The 17,369-nt window shown below is 29.8% G+C and overlaps 1 protein-coding gene across 1 annotated transcript; it reads left to right on the top strand.

Annotated features, from left to right (window-relative positions):
- The first annotated feature begins 785 nt into the window (after nucleotides 1-785).
- Nucleotides 786-16,946, top strand: LOC145743901 (chitin synthase-like). The gene is made up of 31 exons (XM_082561964.1): nucleotides 786-905; nucleotides 2,488-2,653; nucleotides 3,895-4,122; nucleotides 4,238-4,465; nucleotides 4,649-4,757; nucleotides 4,931-5,228; nucleotides 5,434-5,636; nucleotides 5,749-5,938; nucleotides 6,134-6,286; nucleotides 6,529-6,681; nucleotides 6,926-7,096; nucleotides 7,848-7,982; nucleotides 8,161-8,369; nucleotides 8,673-8,879; nucleotides 9,713-9,836; nucleotides 10,154-10,256; nucleotides 10,427-10,594; nucleotides 11,504-11,591; nucleotides 11,783-11,936; nucleotides 12,161-12,254; nucleotides 12,363-12,630; nucleotides 12,833-12,956; nucleotides 13,274-13,403; nucleotides 13,492-13,610; nucleotides 13,751-13,848; nucleotides 14,080-14,219; nucleotides 14,432-14,511; nucleotides 14,749-14,836; nucleotides 14,924-15,057; nucleotides 16,006-16,164; nucleotides 16,516-16,946. Exons 1-31 carry the CDS (start codon nucleotides 856-858, stop codon nucleotides 16,781-16,783), a joined length of 4,839 nt encoding a protein of 1,612 aa, XP_082418090.1. The 5' UTR covers nucleotides 786-855; the 3' UTR covers nucleotides 16,784-16,946.
- Nucleotides 16,947-17,369: the final 423 nt, after the last annotated feature.

Below are 17,369 nucleotides of genomic sequence, written 5' to 3'. Positions count from 1 at the left end.
TTGACCTTAAAACACTTTTTAAATCCGACCCGCTTGAGGCTAATCACTCCGATGACGAATACGGGCCCGACGTCTCGTACTCCACAACATCCGGAGGGATCCTGAAACCTGAAAGTCCGAGAGTGAGCAGCAAGCCTCAGTATATTTATCACAGCCAGAAACTGGACGAAGGTAAATCTTTTTTATTTTAATTTTTAAATACTGCTAAAATTTCAAACCTCATGGGTATGTAAGAATAAGAACCGCTTGAGCATCACACTGATAAAGGGAACTGTTAGTTTGGTAGCAGCGGAAATCGTACCCTAGATCTTCTGTGGTAAAGTTTGTGGCTTAAACTACATATGGATTTTAAATTTAAGTACTTGAAAATTTAAAAAAAAAATTTAAAGTATGGAATTTTCACAGCTATTTACTCAGTCTTAAGTTTTGCCATAACGAGGTACTTACGGTAGATATATGCCAACAATAGAGTTCATAGGTTTGCATGTCAATAGACAAATATATTTTTGGTAAAGTAACCTTTGTATTCATCATACGAAGTATCAAACCATATCAAAATGTAACATAATATCCAAAACCATAAATACATAATTAATTAACAAGGAAGGGCTAACTGTACTTCATTTTGACGGTTTTGTTTTTAAAGGCGTAGGCTGCTAACCTAGTCTTCCCTTTTTTTCTCTCTCGAATTTTAAATGCGAGAGAACGTAAAAAGGAACGCTAATTATTAACGTAGAACCGAAGGGATTTCCAAACAGTTTTGGAGTTATTTTGCCGTAGTGTATGCTACGGAAAACTTCAAAACAAAAAGTGTAAGTTTATGTTTTTAATACAGAGCGCAGGAACAAAGGAAAAATGGATACGAAGCAGTTATTAAACGACGATTTGTTTTTAGAGGAAGATAAGTGAGTAACTTTGTTTTATTTAAATTAATTGTAACTGAATGTTAAAAAAAAGTTAATTTAATATTTAATTTAAATGTTTTTTTTGTAATTAACTAACGGCTAAGCTTATTTAAAAATTTAAAAATATATTTACAAAAAAAAACCAAGAAATTTTTTTTAACTTAAATAATTGCTGGTAGTTTGACAAAAATGGATGACAATTATTTTTCTGAAACTTATATTAAAAATTATCATTAAAAATAAATTTGGGCATCAAACACAACGGCATTTTCTCATATAATCAAAAACTATTTTTCCAAAAACCAAATTTCGGAAAAAAAATCTTACTAAAATTTAGGACGATTTTTTTTTAATTAAAGAATATAATAAAATTTTGAGTAGTATAAAATATCACTTGTTTGGTAAAATGGCGTATTCGGAAAATTTTCGGATCGAATAGTCAACGAGAAACATTTTTTAAATACATTTATTTTTAAAGTAATAAAAAAATTCATGTTACAAATATTTTTTCATGAAATTGCTTTTAGCACAATGTCGCTAATTATTTGCCAAGCGTTACCAAGAAAACGCGAAGTTTTGATGACGTCATGTACTGTCATTAAGTTGAATAAATGACATAACGACATTAGGCAAACATTAGTAATATTAGCAAACATGACAAGTTATGTAATTTGGCTATTGTTTGCGCTACATGTTAGTTAACATATAGAGATTTTATTTTAAAATTTTTTAATTGGTTTTAATTAAAAACAAAAAAATTTTCATAAAATTTAATTAATAAATAAAATTAATTTTATTTTACTTATAAATTATTCTAAATTTTTGCTTACAATAAATTAATCGCAAACAATAAAATTTCAACACATTTAATTAAAACCCAAAATTATTTTAAATCTAATTTTTATTATTATCGTATTTTTTTGTAAAATTACTTTTTTTGTTAAATATAGCGGTTTCGAAAGTTTCTTTAAAAATTTTGCTGACAATATTTTTAAAAGCGTACAGGCACTTTTATTACCTTTTTAGCGTTAGCATTTTTTATTACTTTTACTTATTTGTTTGCATAGAAAGTTAAATATGTATTGTGCCATATATAATAAAGTTTACTTTGTCAGTTTACCCATACATGCTTTTATTTATGCGAGGTTGTTCAAACTGCAAAAGAGGTTTTTTACGACTGAATTTAATATTTAACTTTGAAGCACAAAATATATTTTATTTTTAGACAAATTAAAAAATATATTTTAAATTGGTCTAAAAATTTTCTTTTTATATAAATATCAATGTAACAATTCCTAAAACTAGTAAAAGGTGATGTAAAAAAAGCATATTTTAGCCTTGACAATTTGGATATTAGATTTTTTTGAATTTTTTTATTACTCTTTTATTTTCAATAAAAAATCATTTTTTACTTTACCAAAACTTTTTTTATTAATATTTTTAGGCATTTTATTTTGTCATGTTTAGTTTAATTTTTTTTGGGATTTTAAATGCAATTAAAATAAAGCAACGGCGGTATTTTAGTTTAAAAATTTCAATTATTAAAATAAATTATTTTTCTAATTAATTTTTTTTTTTTCAGCATTGACGAGGAAGAGATTCCTCCTTACGATCACTTTGTGTGCGAACCTCCGGAAGATGACTCCAGAACAAGCTCTACCACTCTTAAGTTTTTCACCAAAACCTTCAAGTTGATCTCCTTTTTCATCTTCGGATCAGTTGTGTTTCTTGGGGGAGTCACAAGCAAGGTAAAAAATGTTGTAAGGGTTTAATTAGGAGCCCAGTAGTGTGATTAACCGGTTTTTGCGTCAAACTCCGAGCTAATGGGTTTCGGGTTCGAGCCGCACTAAAGCCACACTATTCGTTCTTGGGCCTGGCATTTACGGATAGCTTAAACACGTCACAATATTACACTCTTTCCAATAAAAAAATATGAAAACCTATCCCCTTAAGGTATATAAAGAAATAGAAAGGAAAAATTTATATTAGGTGTGAATTTATTAGGGGGTTACCACTGACTTTAAAAAATGGAGTTTTAAAATAACCCACTTAACAATGAAGTACTCTCTTTAGTCAAAAGGTAAAACACTATAAACAAGAGAATTTTCCCACTTAAAAACATTTTTATTTAAGACGTTTTTGTTTTAGGTTACCTATCTTTATTTATTTTTGAGCTCATTAAAACACTAAATATACATATACATGTAGTTTTATTTACTTCGTACGTATTGTGAATACTTGAAAACCAGGGTATTTTTAATACTTTGAAGAGGTACTTTACATACTGTTTATATTGTTTAAGTAATTGCGTAATTTAGACTTAGAAAGGTAGCATATTAATTCTCCCTTCTGATAAAACAAGTAAAATGGCGTAAATTAAAAATAGAATTACATTCTCTTATTTCAAGTTGTGATTAAAAATAAGACCTTTTTATACTTAATGTATTATAATTATGTTTATACACAAACAGTTTAATAATTTAAATTTATACGACGTCTGATATTGTACATAGACATAAACGTTTTAAGTTTAAGACTAGGTGTGCTAAAGTTTAAACGTTAAAATTCTAAATTTGTAAATGCGTGGTCGAATAGGCTAAAAGGGGTAACTTTGTAATCCTTAAATATTTAATTACAAAGCTTATGGTTTAATATCTTCATGTAATTAACACACCCACTTGCCTACGCTATACAAATTATTTATCGTTAAACAAGCCTAAGGCTTGACTTTCACAGCTTTTTATGTGCTAAATAAAGGTCACAAATTAATGATTATTAATAGCAGTTCAAATTTAAGGTCTATAAGATGCAGTGTTTTTATTTTTAAACCTTAGAGACAAATAACCTATTGTCTAATTTGCATTCTTCTTGTTTTGATTATCTTGTTTTGGTATTGCTTTATTAAAAGGCATGCGTTTCACACAGGTTTGAGCGTTTTGCCATCATTTAATTTAACACATTTTTTTTAAATATAACATCTACCTTCTAGGCTTGCCTGATGGTACTGACCAACGCTGCTAAGCCTTTTGTGGGCGATAAAGTTACCATGAAACAAGATATTGGAGTTGATGCTTTGCAATATGATGTTGTTAGAGCATGGGCGTTTATGATATTGCTGTTTATGGCGCTGTTTCCTGAAATTATGACCATGTGTTACAGCTTGTATCGCATTGTTATGAAGCATGAGAGTCCATTGGAGATGAAAACTGTGATTTGGGTAAGAAGTTGGTTAATAACAAAACTACAAATGTTTAAGTATACAAGTATGGTATGACGTTGATTTGATCAATATATTTAAAGTAAAACAAATGTTATCCAAAACTATATTTTAGGGTGGTCTATGGGAGGTAATACATAGCATAGGCGAAGGAATTCTGATATTTAAAGTTCTTCCTTATATGGATGCTACCATAGCACTTCTTATGATCCCAGTCATTGGATATCTTGCTATCATTGTCCACATTCATGCCAAAGTTACTTCTATTACTCATAACAAGAAGGCCCAACGGACTAAACATTTAACAAGAATAAGGGATCTCATATTTGCAATTATAGCTTTTGTAAGTGACATATTAAAAAAAAATTATAAATTAATTTACATATATAATATATTTTTTTGACATTTTGTTATAAGAACATAATAAATATACAATATTTGTTTTTTTAATAGATAACTGTTCAGGTAATGACTAAGCTATAATATTATTGCATACATATTTTTAATTGCCAATAACTTTTTTTAGATTTTTCAATCCGCTTTGTTAATTTTCTGCTTTGCAAATTTTTTTGATGAAGGAGGAATATTTTGGAGTACATTTGGAAGAAATTACACATACATTTGGGCATTTTTCGGTAAAAAACATTTATAGTAATTATTTTAAGATATACAAAAAATTGTTTGGCATATTTTTAAACCAAAATTTAGTTTTTATTATAACTCTTAAAACCTAAAAAATTAAATACAAAATAATGTAATTACAAAATACTGTGAAAAACTTATTCAAACTGCTTCCTTAAATTTTTAGGATTTTTCCTGACTTCGTTTCGATACTGGGAAAACTTTGTCACCGGTAGCTTTAACTTCACAAAATCTTTTAAAATTGAGGCTTTAAAATTGCGAAAAAAGTTGGACCTTAGTCGCTTTCACGCCTCCTTCTTATTTTCTTTGATCAAGTGCTTGATTTTAACCGGAATGGCGTTCTTGGTGTTTGTTGTATTGGAGCAGGGTACTTATGTTGTTGATAACAGATTTCCCTCCACCTATTCGTATTCAGAAATTGTTAATTTACTGTCTACACAATCAAGAACAACTCAAAAAGTAGTGTAAGTATTTTACTTTAAAAACATTGCTGTAATTATTGTTATATTTGATTTTTTTACCAATGTTTAGACCGTTAGATAGGTTGAATGAAGCCTTTTCGTTTGAAGTCTGCCTTTTTTTTAAATTAAATTTTAAATTACTCTTAGCTTAGGTTGGTCGATTTTTAAACTATACAATTTTAATATAGATATAACAATCTTGTTACAGCACCCCTATTATCACCAAACTTGGCTTGGTATTGGTTACACAGGCAATGTGTGCTTTTGCAACTTACTTTTTCGGTCGAGTAGCCTGTCTTACTCTTATCCAGAGATGGTCTTACACGTTTCCAGTTGTACTGGTAACACCGGTGATCGCTGGAGTTAGTGGGGCTCTAGCTGCCAACGGAGATTCTTTAATAGTGTTTATGGGTACGTAAAATTACGAGTATTTTATAGTTTAACCAAAATCCTATCAACTAGTTTTATTTTATATATAACTTTAAAATAATATTTAAAACAAAACAAATTTAATTTTGTTTAGGTATGACTGGGTATAGCAAAGCTGATAGATACTTTATAAATTGGAACATACTGATAGATCCAACAAATGGTAATCTTGGTGCAAGTGCTACAATGGCAATCATCGTTATTATTGGTCTAGTAGTCGGATGGCTATCGACTGTTGTTATTACTTTGTTCTTGTGGACCCCGAAACAAAACCGACTAGAAAGGTATTTCGATGTTGCAAACTTTAACTTTAACTCTTAAAATATATTTTAATCATGTTAAACTTTAACTATAGTTAAGTTGTTTTAGTTTTGAAGTTGTACTTTCACATTGAATAACTTCAATTTTGAATTTGTAAAATTTTAATAAAGTGAATTTTGTTGTTATTAGTTTTTAAAAATTTTATATTATACTTATAGAACTGAAGTCTTGTTCTGTAAAGCCAACTACTGTGGACCTTTCGTTGATCAAATACTGATGCTCAACAGACGACAATTTGAACAAGTATACACGAAGAGTAAGCAAAAGAAAATGGTCGAAGAAGAGCGAAAACAGAGTGAAAAAGAAAGAAAGTAAGACTTAACATAAATGTTGTACTCATGTGATAAAGTTTTTAAAGCTTTAAATTAACAAAGTTTGCATAAAAATTTGTGCTGACCAAATGGGCAAAATGTTTACAAAGTGAAGGTACCTTAAAAGAAATTAATACCTCTTGTAAAAACTATTTTGGCTTAGTAGAGTTTAATATTTAAAACATATTAATCTTAGCACCTAACATAATAATCTTAGCACCTATTAATATTTGTTCTTTTAGCAACTCAAGTCATTCAAGAAGGACATCACGACGAAAGTCGAGAAGGTTAACAATCTCAAACAGCAAGAAGTTGATTCCAAACCTATATCTTTGTGCTACTATGTGGCATGAAACCGAACAAGAGATGACAATGTTGCTGACATCCATGATGAGGTAACTTTTTAGTCTTAAACAAGCAAGCTTACACTTTAGTCATAAAATCGTTTTTGTTAGCTTAGTTAACACGAGAGAGACAGGTATAAAGTAATATATGTTGCGGTATTGTGGAGTTATTAAACTGCCAATTAATTTACGATTATTTAAACAACAAGTATAACCTCACATAAAACACTTTAAACCGAAATGACATGCAATATAAAAATAGTTTTAACCGTTAGCTTGTTGCATGCATTCGTAGGTTAGATAAAGATCAGGGACAAAGGCGTGCCAACGCACAAAAAGATCCAGATTATTACAATTTTGAGATTCATTTGATGTTTGACGATGCAATGGAGCATACTCCAACGAAAGAAGTTAAGACCAATCGATTTGTTCACAAATTATGCGAACTTATCCCGTTGGCCGCAAAGTAAGTCGACAAAGTTGTTAATTCTAGTCGTTATGTGGACAACCGGTAGCATGGTGTAGTATTAAGAACACTTGCTACACCTCATAGGGTCGTGGGTTTAATCCCCACTGCTCTCATGCTGTAGCACCCTTGAGTAAGGCTCTATAAACGGTATGAACTCGTTCTGAGCCAGCACTTAATTAGCAGCATAATTGTCGGGCAACTATATTTTATAATATCCCAAACTACCACAGGCAATTCGAGACTGGGTCGGAGTAACAATTGTTACTCTGATATATACAAAAAAAATTAAGTTTATGAGGTATACAAATTGGTTGTGATAAAAAAATTTTAATACAGAACCTTGTTTACTAAAATGTAAATGTGTGATTGTTTAATAAAGCTGTACGGCCTTATTTACTTCAATAAAGCCGATGACTGTTACGTTGCTTGCTTAACAATTAATCAACATGTCGTACATAGACAACAAACACGCATCTACATTTAACAATACTTAGTCCAAAGTTAAATATTAACTACTGAATCATATAAACTTTTAAATTCATCTCGGTATTGTTAAGTTTGTTCAACCAAAAACATTTTAAAGAACTATTTTATGTAACCATATATTCCTATTTTACTTTTGTTCAGGCTTAAATTGACCAGAAAAAATTTGGAGACCAAATATAATTTACTTGGCTAATTGTTCGATTTGTTTTTATAAAACTTTAATCGTTACTAGGTTATTTTACCAAACTGTTTATTATTTTAGTAAAGTGGAATTAGGTAAAGGCTATGACATGTCGCCTCCAGTAATATATCCAACTCCTTATGGAGGTAGACTGGAATTTGTTTTGCCGCATGGTAATCTTTTGATCGTGCATTTAAAAGATAAGGACAAGATCAGGTGAAATGTTAACCAATGCACAAAATGCATTTCATTCTACATATTTTGTAAAATTTTGTAATGCTGTATGTTATATAACGTATGTATATTTTTTCTTTTTTTTCTTAGTTTGATAATTTTTGGAACTGTTGAAGCGCTTACAAAAAAACCTCATGCTAAAACTTTTATTCCTTCACAGACACAGAAAACGTTGGTCCCAGTGCATGTACATGTACTACATACTTGGTTACTTACAAGCCGCTAAAAAATCAATTAAGTTGGAAAATCTGTTTCTTCTTGCTTTGGATGGTGACGTCGACTTTCAACCTGCTGCTGTTTTACTTCTTCTTGATCGCATGAAAAGAAATCCTGACGTAGGAGCTGCATGCGGAAGAATTCATCCAACAGGTTTTATTTTGTTATGCATTCACTAAAGCGACCTTTGTTAAAACATTCTCCTAATAAAAATATGCTTACAATAGAATTTATAGTCTGGTTAATAATTATTTAAACGAAAGACACCAACAGCCTTTTTTATTAAATTTTTTACAGTCTTTTGCAAATAAAACTACCCAAAATATATAAAGTATAATGCGGATAATAACAAAGTTAAAATCTAAATAAAATCTACCTGAAGTAGTGCCTGCATCGTATAAATTCTAAACACTTTAATCTAGATCAACTTATTGTATTAAACTTGGTTTTATTCAGGCTCTGGTCCAGTGGTATGGTTTCAAAAGTTCGAATACGCTGTTGGACATTGGCTTCAAAAAACAGCTGAACACGTTCTTGGTTGTGTATTGTGCAGTCCCGGATGCTTCAGTATGTTTCGGGGAATGGCCTTGGTGGATGTTAATGTTATGAACCAGTACACCAAACCTGCTACAAAGGCACTTCATTATGTACAGTGGGATCAGGGTACGTATTATTTGTTAACTAGAGCTAACACTGTATGTAAGGTTCGAAATTGGATTTCCATTGTTCTTTGTCCTTTTTTTCATATAAGACGTTTTTGATAGTTTTGCTTAATTTAAAAACAGTCAACAAATTAACGAAAAAGCTTAGCCTTTCTGACAGAATTCTTTAAAATAGCAAAGACAACTTAAATCTAGGTTTGGCTAGCAAAGTTCTTTAAATAAAAAAAAAACATTTTTCTATGTAAATTAGGCGTAGGTAAAGTTGCACAAGTTGTACGAACATTTGTTATTACAAATATTGCGTTTTCAATTTTTTGTCAGCATCATCGAATCTAGTCTGTATTTGTTTTACTTGACGTTATGTAATCAAACTTAGTTTATTTTGGGAAGATTTAGTTGCTTTTATTACATAAACTGTCGTAAAATTTATACTGACTCACGCTACGAAAGGGTAGTGCAAATATAATTAAGAATGTTTGTACCTGTAAATTTTAAAACCGCTTATTAAAACTTGATATAAAAAAAAAACAAAGACTAAATTAACTTCAAAGTTCATATATTTTCGCATGTATATTATCAAAATGTTTATTACTAAGTTCAATTTTTTACATTTAAGTAGAGTACATATTTGTGACAGACAAATATTAAACAGCATTTATTAAAACAAAATTTAATTCTTTTATTTAAAATTAGTTTCAAAAAAAAATGTTTTATTAAAAAACCTTTGTAATTTTTTCTTTTTAATAAGTTTTTTTCTATATATTATATTTACCCTTTTCTATAGCACAATTTTTACGAAATTTAATTAAGTTATTAACATGATTTTTATCACAGGCGAAGATAGATGGTTATGCACTTTGTTATTAAAGCAAGGGTGGCGAATTGAATACAGCGCTGCTTCCGATTCATTTACGTTCGCTCCAGAGGACTTCAAAGAATTTTATAACCAGAGAAGAAGGTAATATGTCAAACTAAAAAAATGAAAAAACAAATTAATAAATATTACAATTAAATAATTTAAAAGAATTATTGAATTTAAATAAAAGCGGTTTGATAGTTTATTTACGAAAACTTTAAAAATGGTTATGGTTAAGTTATGTATAGATATTTGTTTCCGTTTTCTTTTATACTTGTTTAAAATTGTTTTAAATATATCGCAATATGTAAATATTGTTACACTAATTTTTAAGGCAAATCACTAAATTTTATTCAAATTTAATTTAAAATAGAAAAATTAATTACTTTTCAAATGATTTAATTTAATTTATTTTACAGATGGGGCCCTTCAACCATGGCCAATATTTTCGACATACTATTGGACGCCAAATTAACCGTGAAAAACAATATGTACATATCATGGGGGTATATTAGTTATCAAGTAAATACAAATTCAAATATAATAAAGTATATTAAAATAAATATATCATATTTGCTTTAAATAAATTAAGTAACGAAGTTTGCTTTTATAAAGTTTGTAAGGTCGTCGACTTGATTTAAATTTCAAACGAAGGGACTTTTGATTTAAAACCAACATTTCTATTTATTTAGATTGGTCTAATGGCCTCTTCAATTCTCGGTCCCGCTACGGTTGTGATGATTGTTCAAGGTGCATTCCAATATATATTTAGTTGGGAGGCTGGGCTAGCCTTGTTTGTTTCTCTGCTGCCTGTTATAATATTTATTATACTTTGCTACACAACTTCGGCCGATTTTCAGGTATTTAAATAGACCAAATATACTCAAAAACATTTAATTAGTATCTAAAGTTAATAATTTATAAACACATTTGTTTTGTTTTAGACTTGTTGATTAGCCATAACTATAAATTTTATACTTAGCTTAAATTTATGATACAATGAAAAACTAAAAGACAATGAAAAATTAAAAGAGAAAGCTATAACCCAAATTTTTTAATTAATTTAAATTTTAACAAAAATAAGTAAAAATCTTAAGTTAATTGACAACCAAACTTTTATTAGCGTGCATTCTAAAATTGATGACGTCACGCATTTAATCAAAGTTTAGCCATTAGAGCAAATATTACGAAAATTTCGTTTGTGAAGTAAATATCAAGTTGTGTTGATATATAGACATACTAAGATAGCGAAACCTTTATGTAAACCTAAAATCTGAGAAAATAGAAATTAAAACTCATTTTGTTATTTAAAATTTGGGTCATTCTAGAACAACGTGGTCGAAAAATGGACACTGTTCATTGTTGTTTGATAGGGCGTTTCCACATACCAATAATAAATTGATATTTACTTTTAAATAAGTTGGGCTTCCGTGGGTCATAAAGTTTATAGAAAAAAAGTTGCGTTTTGGTCGCAATTTTCGGCCTATGCTAACAAACATGGTAAACAAAATGATCATTCCATTATAAGGTCATCATGTTAATATTTACATTTGAAAAATAAACCCGTTATTATACCAAAATAATTTATGAACACGAAATAATATGCTATTGGATTAAAAATTGATTATGTCACAAAATCAAATAATTTTTCTAAAAGTCGCTTGAATGTTTAAACACAAACAAAATTTTTGATTTGTTAAGCAAACAAATTTGAAAACTTTTAGAAATATTTTACAGTTTAAATTTATAAAAATAATGTTTGTCTATAGGTCTCAGTTGCTGGTATTCTAACGATATTGTATTCACTTGTTATGATGGGGGTAATAGTTGGTGTTGTGGCAGCTATGGCAAATACAGGTACGTTTTCTTTTTAGGTTAACCCATAGCGCTCCGTAGTGGTGAAGCCGCTTGACTTAGCTTTATTTAGAGATCTGTTCATTTTGCAATTTTAGACCTGCGTTAAATAAATTTTTAATTGTGTTTAATTAATGTTACTTGCTATGTCTCACTTAAGGTTTAAATTATTGTAAAACTGTTTTTGCATTTAGTTATTCTGGATCCAAACTCATTGTTTATGATAATGTTGGTCGGCTTGTATGCTTTTACTGGGATAGTTCACCCACAAGAGATGATGTGTTTGATTCACGGAGTTCTATATTATCTATGCGTTCCTTCTGCTTTTATCTTGCTGATGGTGTACAGGTATTAATTATTGTTTTTTTTTAATAAAAGCTAATCATGCAAACATTTAGTAGTCAAGAAAAAACATACCTAGTTTTAAGGTTAGTTATTAGTAACTTGGTCACAAAATTAACAAGACAAACTTGAGCCATGTTGAAAGAAACTACTCTATTTTAAGCTGTCAAATTGAACTTAAACTAAATTTAAATCTAAGTCAATTTAAAATGATACAAATTAAACAATAGTTTAACGAACATGAACAACGTTTCTTGGGGAACTCGCGAAGTAAAAACACCACAATCAGTTGCTGCTGAAGAGAATAAGGAACAAGTTTTAGAGGTAAATCTTGCAAAGAATTAACTAATGTTTACTGTCATATCTATATAACATTACTTATTAAGCAAGGTACTACAATATTTAACTAACGAACAACATATTACATTTTAGCAAGTTGCAAACAAGGGAAAGTCTCTTCAACTGGCTCCCGGCTCGGTCTACGATGCTCCGAAATCGGATGGTTATTATAGCTGTGGCTTGGGTAACCTTTGTCAATGTGCTCTTTGCATTACACCTGCGCCTGTATATATTCCAATACCTACAGCTGAGCCAAAAACAACACAGCCAAGGCGACAAACTATTAAACACAAGCCAAACATGGCAAGAGGACAGTCGGTTTACAACCATTACAGTCAGGCCAAGGCACAACAAGTAACAGGTAAGTTTATAAAAAATGGGTTGTTTTAGTTGTTTTATTTTATATATTTATTGAAACACCAAGTCTTATAGCTTAATATTTTAAATGTGCGCAAATAGACTATAAATATTCATATGTACACGTCGTAACTACCTTATTTTCAGTCTAAAAATTATGTACTTCTATTTGTGTACTAAAATAATATTTACAACTATTTGTAAAGGCGTGGATGCCGAAAAGATTGAAAAAAGGTTAAGCAAGAGGATGTCTTTGTCTCAACTTCGTCGACTGAGCACACGTACGGGAGAAAAATGTTTTAGCACTACTCAGCTGCGAAGAATGTCAACGTAAATATACAAAATAATTTACAATTTTAACAACACAATTTTTGCTTAAAGCATTATTTTAAAATGAAAATTGTATAAATATTATTTTTATATTTATAACTGGATCTAAAAAATCGAAAAAAAAATTTTATTTACATGAAAATTGATAAGTTAATTCTAGAATAACAATACAATATTTTAAGTCTGCAAAGGGTTACCAAAATATTAAGTTGGACGATAAAAAGGTGTTTTAAAAGTTACCAAAATATTAAGTTGGACGATGAAATATTTTAGGTGTTTTTAAAAAAAATCTAACATTAAAGAATTTTATGTTTTAGACAACAAAGGAGGATATCGAAAAGGATGAGCCAGACTGGACAGCATCCTAGCGTTCATGGTGATGGTGGAGAAATGTCGCACGATGCCGCTATGCTTAGTAACGAACTTACGCTAGATCACCAAACACCGGTATTTAAATTAAATTTAAGTGTTTTGCGATTCAATAAAATACCATTGTAAATTTTTTTTTTTTAATTAAATGTTTTAACTTTTTTAGGAGGATTTCTTTAGCGAAGATGAGGAAGACGATGACGTTGGAATGGAAAGAATTCAAGATGAGGACGAAGAGATGTTGTATTGGTTGATTGAAGGACCGCTTGAAGACGGAGCTATTGAGTTAGTTTATTGAAACTTGAGTCTAGTCACATAAAACTCTTTATCATTTGTTTCAACTTTACCCTATAACCAAAATCTGAAGATTTTCTACATTATGAAGTACAAAGATTTCATAAACACTTTGTCGCTATTGCTTTTAGATATCTTGACAACGAAGAGAGGGACTTCTGGAAGTACTTAATCGACAAATATTTGTATCCTTTAAACGAAAATAAGCAAGAAAAGGCCAGAATAAGTGGTATGTAATGTTAGGGCATTTAAGTTTCCACACCTTTACATAGCAAAAACAGTGCTTTTCTACAGAAATTATAAAAATCTCTTGATTGAAACTATTTTAACAATAAGTCATTAAGAATACGCTGGCAAAGTTATAATATTTAAAATAACCCTAAGGCCTATATGTTAACGCAAACATTGTTATAGCATGTTTTGTATATCCAGTTATTATACATTTTTTATCTTTGTACAGAGGATCTTATTGATCTTCGCAACAAAATGAATGGTGCTTACTTTCTTGCCAATGCTTTATGGTTGGTCCTAAACTTTGCTCTTCAACTCGCTATTACTGACATCGCTATTGTGTTTTACATTGAAGGAACTCTTGTTACTGTAAGTCTTTTCTAAGTTGTGTTAGTTATTTTGTATGTAATCAAACCAAGGACGTGGTATGATAAACATAAACAAATAGCAGAAAAAATAGTTTGTGGTTCCAAATGATCGTATAAACAAAGTTATTTACTCAACCGGTTAAGTAGAAATCATTTTTGTATTAAAGTATGTAACTTAATACTATATAATTTAATTTATAATTTTTGTTTTAGGTTAACCCTGTTTCATTCGCCTTTTTGATTTTCTTTTTGGTCATTTTGTTGATTCAGTTCGTATGCATGTTGGCACACAGGTAAACAAAATAATTTTTAGTTTTTTACAAATTTAAATAGATTAAAATAACTTTTAGTCTTGAATATTAAAAAAAAGTTATTTATTGAAGGGGAAATATCTATTTATATACACTTAGTCTTTTGCAATGTAAAAAAACTGCATTGATTAAATGTATATTATTTTTAATGCTTAAAGATTTAAAGAAACACGAACCTTGTTATTTTTCTATTTATTTACAAAGTGCTATTTATTGTAGATGGTCTACGGCTTTACATTTGCTATCTGTTACCTCTCTTAAATGGAATGATTCAAGGGAAGGTTTCACAAACGTTTCCAGGAACGCTGTACGTTGAAAAATTTATACTAACCATGTTTTGTAATATATGTTTTTTACAAGATAACTGTATGCTATTCTATTGTGTGTTTGACAGATTCTAAAAGCTGAAAAGGCAAACCAAAGAAAAAAGATGAAAAAGGCGGCATCTAACGGCAACACTTTTATGGATGATGATGGTATGTTAAGTAAACCAATGCCAACAACAAGCAACGTTACTTATGGAGAAGAGTAAGTAAAAATATTTTCTTAAATAATAAGAGTTACACATTAAAAATCAAAAATTTATTGTGTAGCAAGGTTTGTTTTGAAAAATTCTTTTGCGAATATTTATCTATTACTTAATATTATTAGAAGTTATTTAAATACCGCAACCTATAGCAAAATACAACGAAAATATTTGCCCAATGTTTTTAAAATGTAAAAAGTCTAAAAGTCTTGTTATGTTTTTGCCTTTGTATTATTAATGACTGTAAAAAATCAGGTCGTAAATTTCTAAGTAGAAAATTCTAATTGATTCGAATATTTATATATATGTATATATAAACGTACCTAAAAAAACAGACATTGTAGGGTTTGTCTAACTATACCCCACGTGACCAACAATAGGTTGATCGGAGAATAAAATACGCCCCTTGATCACAGATTGATCTCAGTTAACATAAAATTAATACCGATAATGGGCCCAGAATTGCAACTGTCTAACTCGACTGATACAACAATTGAAATACTCTACAATGTATTCAATATTCAGTACACAAGAAAAACAATTAACAAAAAACAATACTGGCTTAACACTTACAAATCAATATTACTTTTAACAAAAAACTAACTAAAGACCATTTATGAATTGTTAGAACAGGGCGAATCGTATTCTAAATATATGACGTACTAAAAGTAGAATTCCAAAATTATTCCAAGTTACGATACAAATAAAGACAAAAAAGGCGAAACACAAATCACGTGACTAAGAACGCTGGAAAAAAGGGAAAAACTTGAAATGACCAGGCGATAAGGCGATCCAAAAAGAAGTGCACAATAGCGGCTAATGGTGTCCAACCGAGTGTGAAATTGTATTTAAAATTAATGAGAAAATATAAATCAGTTTTCATATAAATGGACTTAACAGACATTATTCAAGTTTGTATAATAAAATAACTTTTAAAAATTTAACTTAAGAATTGGGTCAGGAGGTCAATTTAATCCAACTTACGATGACATAGGAGACTCGAATTTGTCATCTAGCTCTTCAAGTGATGATGAAAACCCGTACGAGACCATCCAAAAACCACCAACATTCGGGCGAACAAATCGACTTCTAAGCGCTAACATTAGCAAGTAAGAATTATTTTTTAATCATTCAAAGTTTTCAAAGTCATGCCTTAATACCTTAAGCGAAGTTATTCTATTAACAAAAGCAGTTAGGGTTGCTTTTTCCGTTTAGAATATAGGTAAAATGCCCGATCATTTTTCTGCTACGTTTTTGGGGTTAAGGAGAAGTAAGAACCTTTACTGTTTTTGCTTAATCAATAAAAACAGTAACCAAATATGTAATAATGCCCTTAACTACTACGTCACACCACTGCATTTAAGCAACATCTTCTTAACTTATTTCATAACAAACAAACTAATTAAGAACACCAAAACAAAAACCAACATTTTCTTTAAAATTTAAACTATTGCTTATAGATATGGAGCGACTGACGCTGACAGAAAGGCAAAGAAGAGTGTGGCCATGGATATGAATATGTTTAAAGACAACTCGTCCCAAGATGCAAAGTTTCCTGGTGGGGAAGCGGGCCACAGTAAGGCCTACAAGCAATCTGTGTTTAACAACGATGCTATGGATGGCTTAATCGAAAAAAGGATAGCAGCGCAGGTTCACAAAAGCGAACCCGAGAAAAAGGCGCCGCATAGTGGCGTACGTTTCGACGATGAAGGGAACACTTCGTTTTAACGATTTTTTTAAACATTTATTTTGATTGCCATGTGTGTAAATTTAGAAAAAAATCAAACCCAAAAAAAACTCTTTATTTTAACAATTTTTATTTTATTTAATCGTTAAATGTGTTTTTATCATAAAAACAATATCAAAAAGGGGGCTGTTTTGTTTAATATAGTTTGCGTAGTTTTTAACACTATTTATCATTAGTGTTTTTATTATTTAATTCAGTTTTACGATTTTTTCCGTATTTTTAATGTTTTTTTTTAACCAAATGTAAAGGTTTCTTGTAAATATCTTCAACTATTTATCTTTTTGTATTTAAAGTTATGTATAGTCAGTTACATTGATAGTGCACCTTGTAAAACGTTTAATTCATATAATTAAAAATCTAACCAGAAAATTGAGTTTAAAGCAATTTTTAAAATAAAATTACAAATATCAATTTGTTTTGTCTTTATAAAAATTGATATCGGCAGCGTGGTGTAGTGGTAAGAACACTTTCTACACCACCATGAGGTCGTGGGTTCAATCCCCACTGATCTCATGCTGTAGCGTCCTTGAGTAAGGCACTATGAACGGGATGAACTCCTGATGAGCC

Source organism: Corella eumyota, chromosome 2 (assembly GCF_963082875.1).
Source record: "Corella eumyota chromosome 2, kaCorEumy4.1, whole genome shotgun sequence".
Taxonomy (NCBI): domain Eukaryota; kingdom Metazoa; phylum Chordata; class Ascidiacea; order Phlebobranchia; family Corellidae; genus Corella; species Corella eumyota.
The sequence above is the reverse complement of the archived record's forward strand: the minus strand, read 5'-3'. Positions and strand labels throughout refer to the sequence as shown.

Excerpts from the sequence above, each read along its gene's own strand:
- LOC145743901 (XM_082561964.1), top strand. The coding sequence starts at position 856 with ATGGATACGAAGCAGTTATTAAACGACGATTTGTTTTTAGAGGAAGAT. Across the intron at positions 5,229-5,433 it reads AGAACAACTCAAAAAGTAGT|CACCCCTATTATCACCAAAC; the intron begins GTAAGTATTTTA and ends ATCTTGTTACAG. Across the intron at positions 6,287-6,528 it reads CAGAGTGAAAAAGAAAGAAA|CAACTCAAGTCATTCAAGAA; the intron begins GTAAGACTTAAC and ends TTGTTCTTTTAG.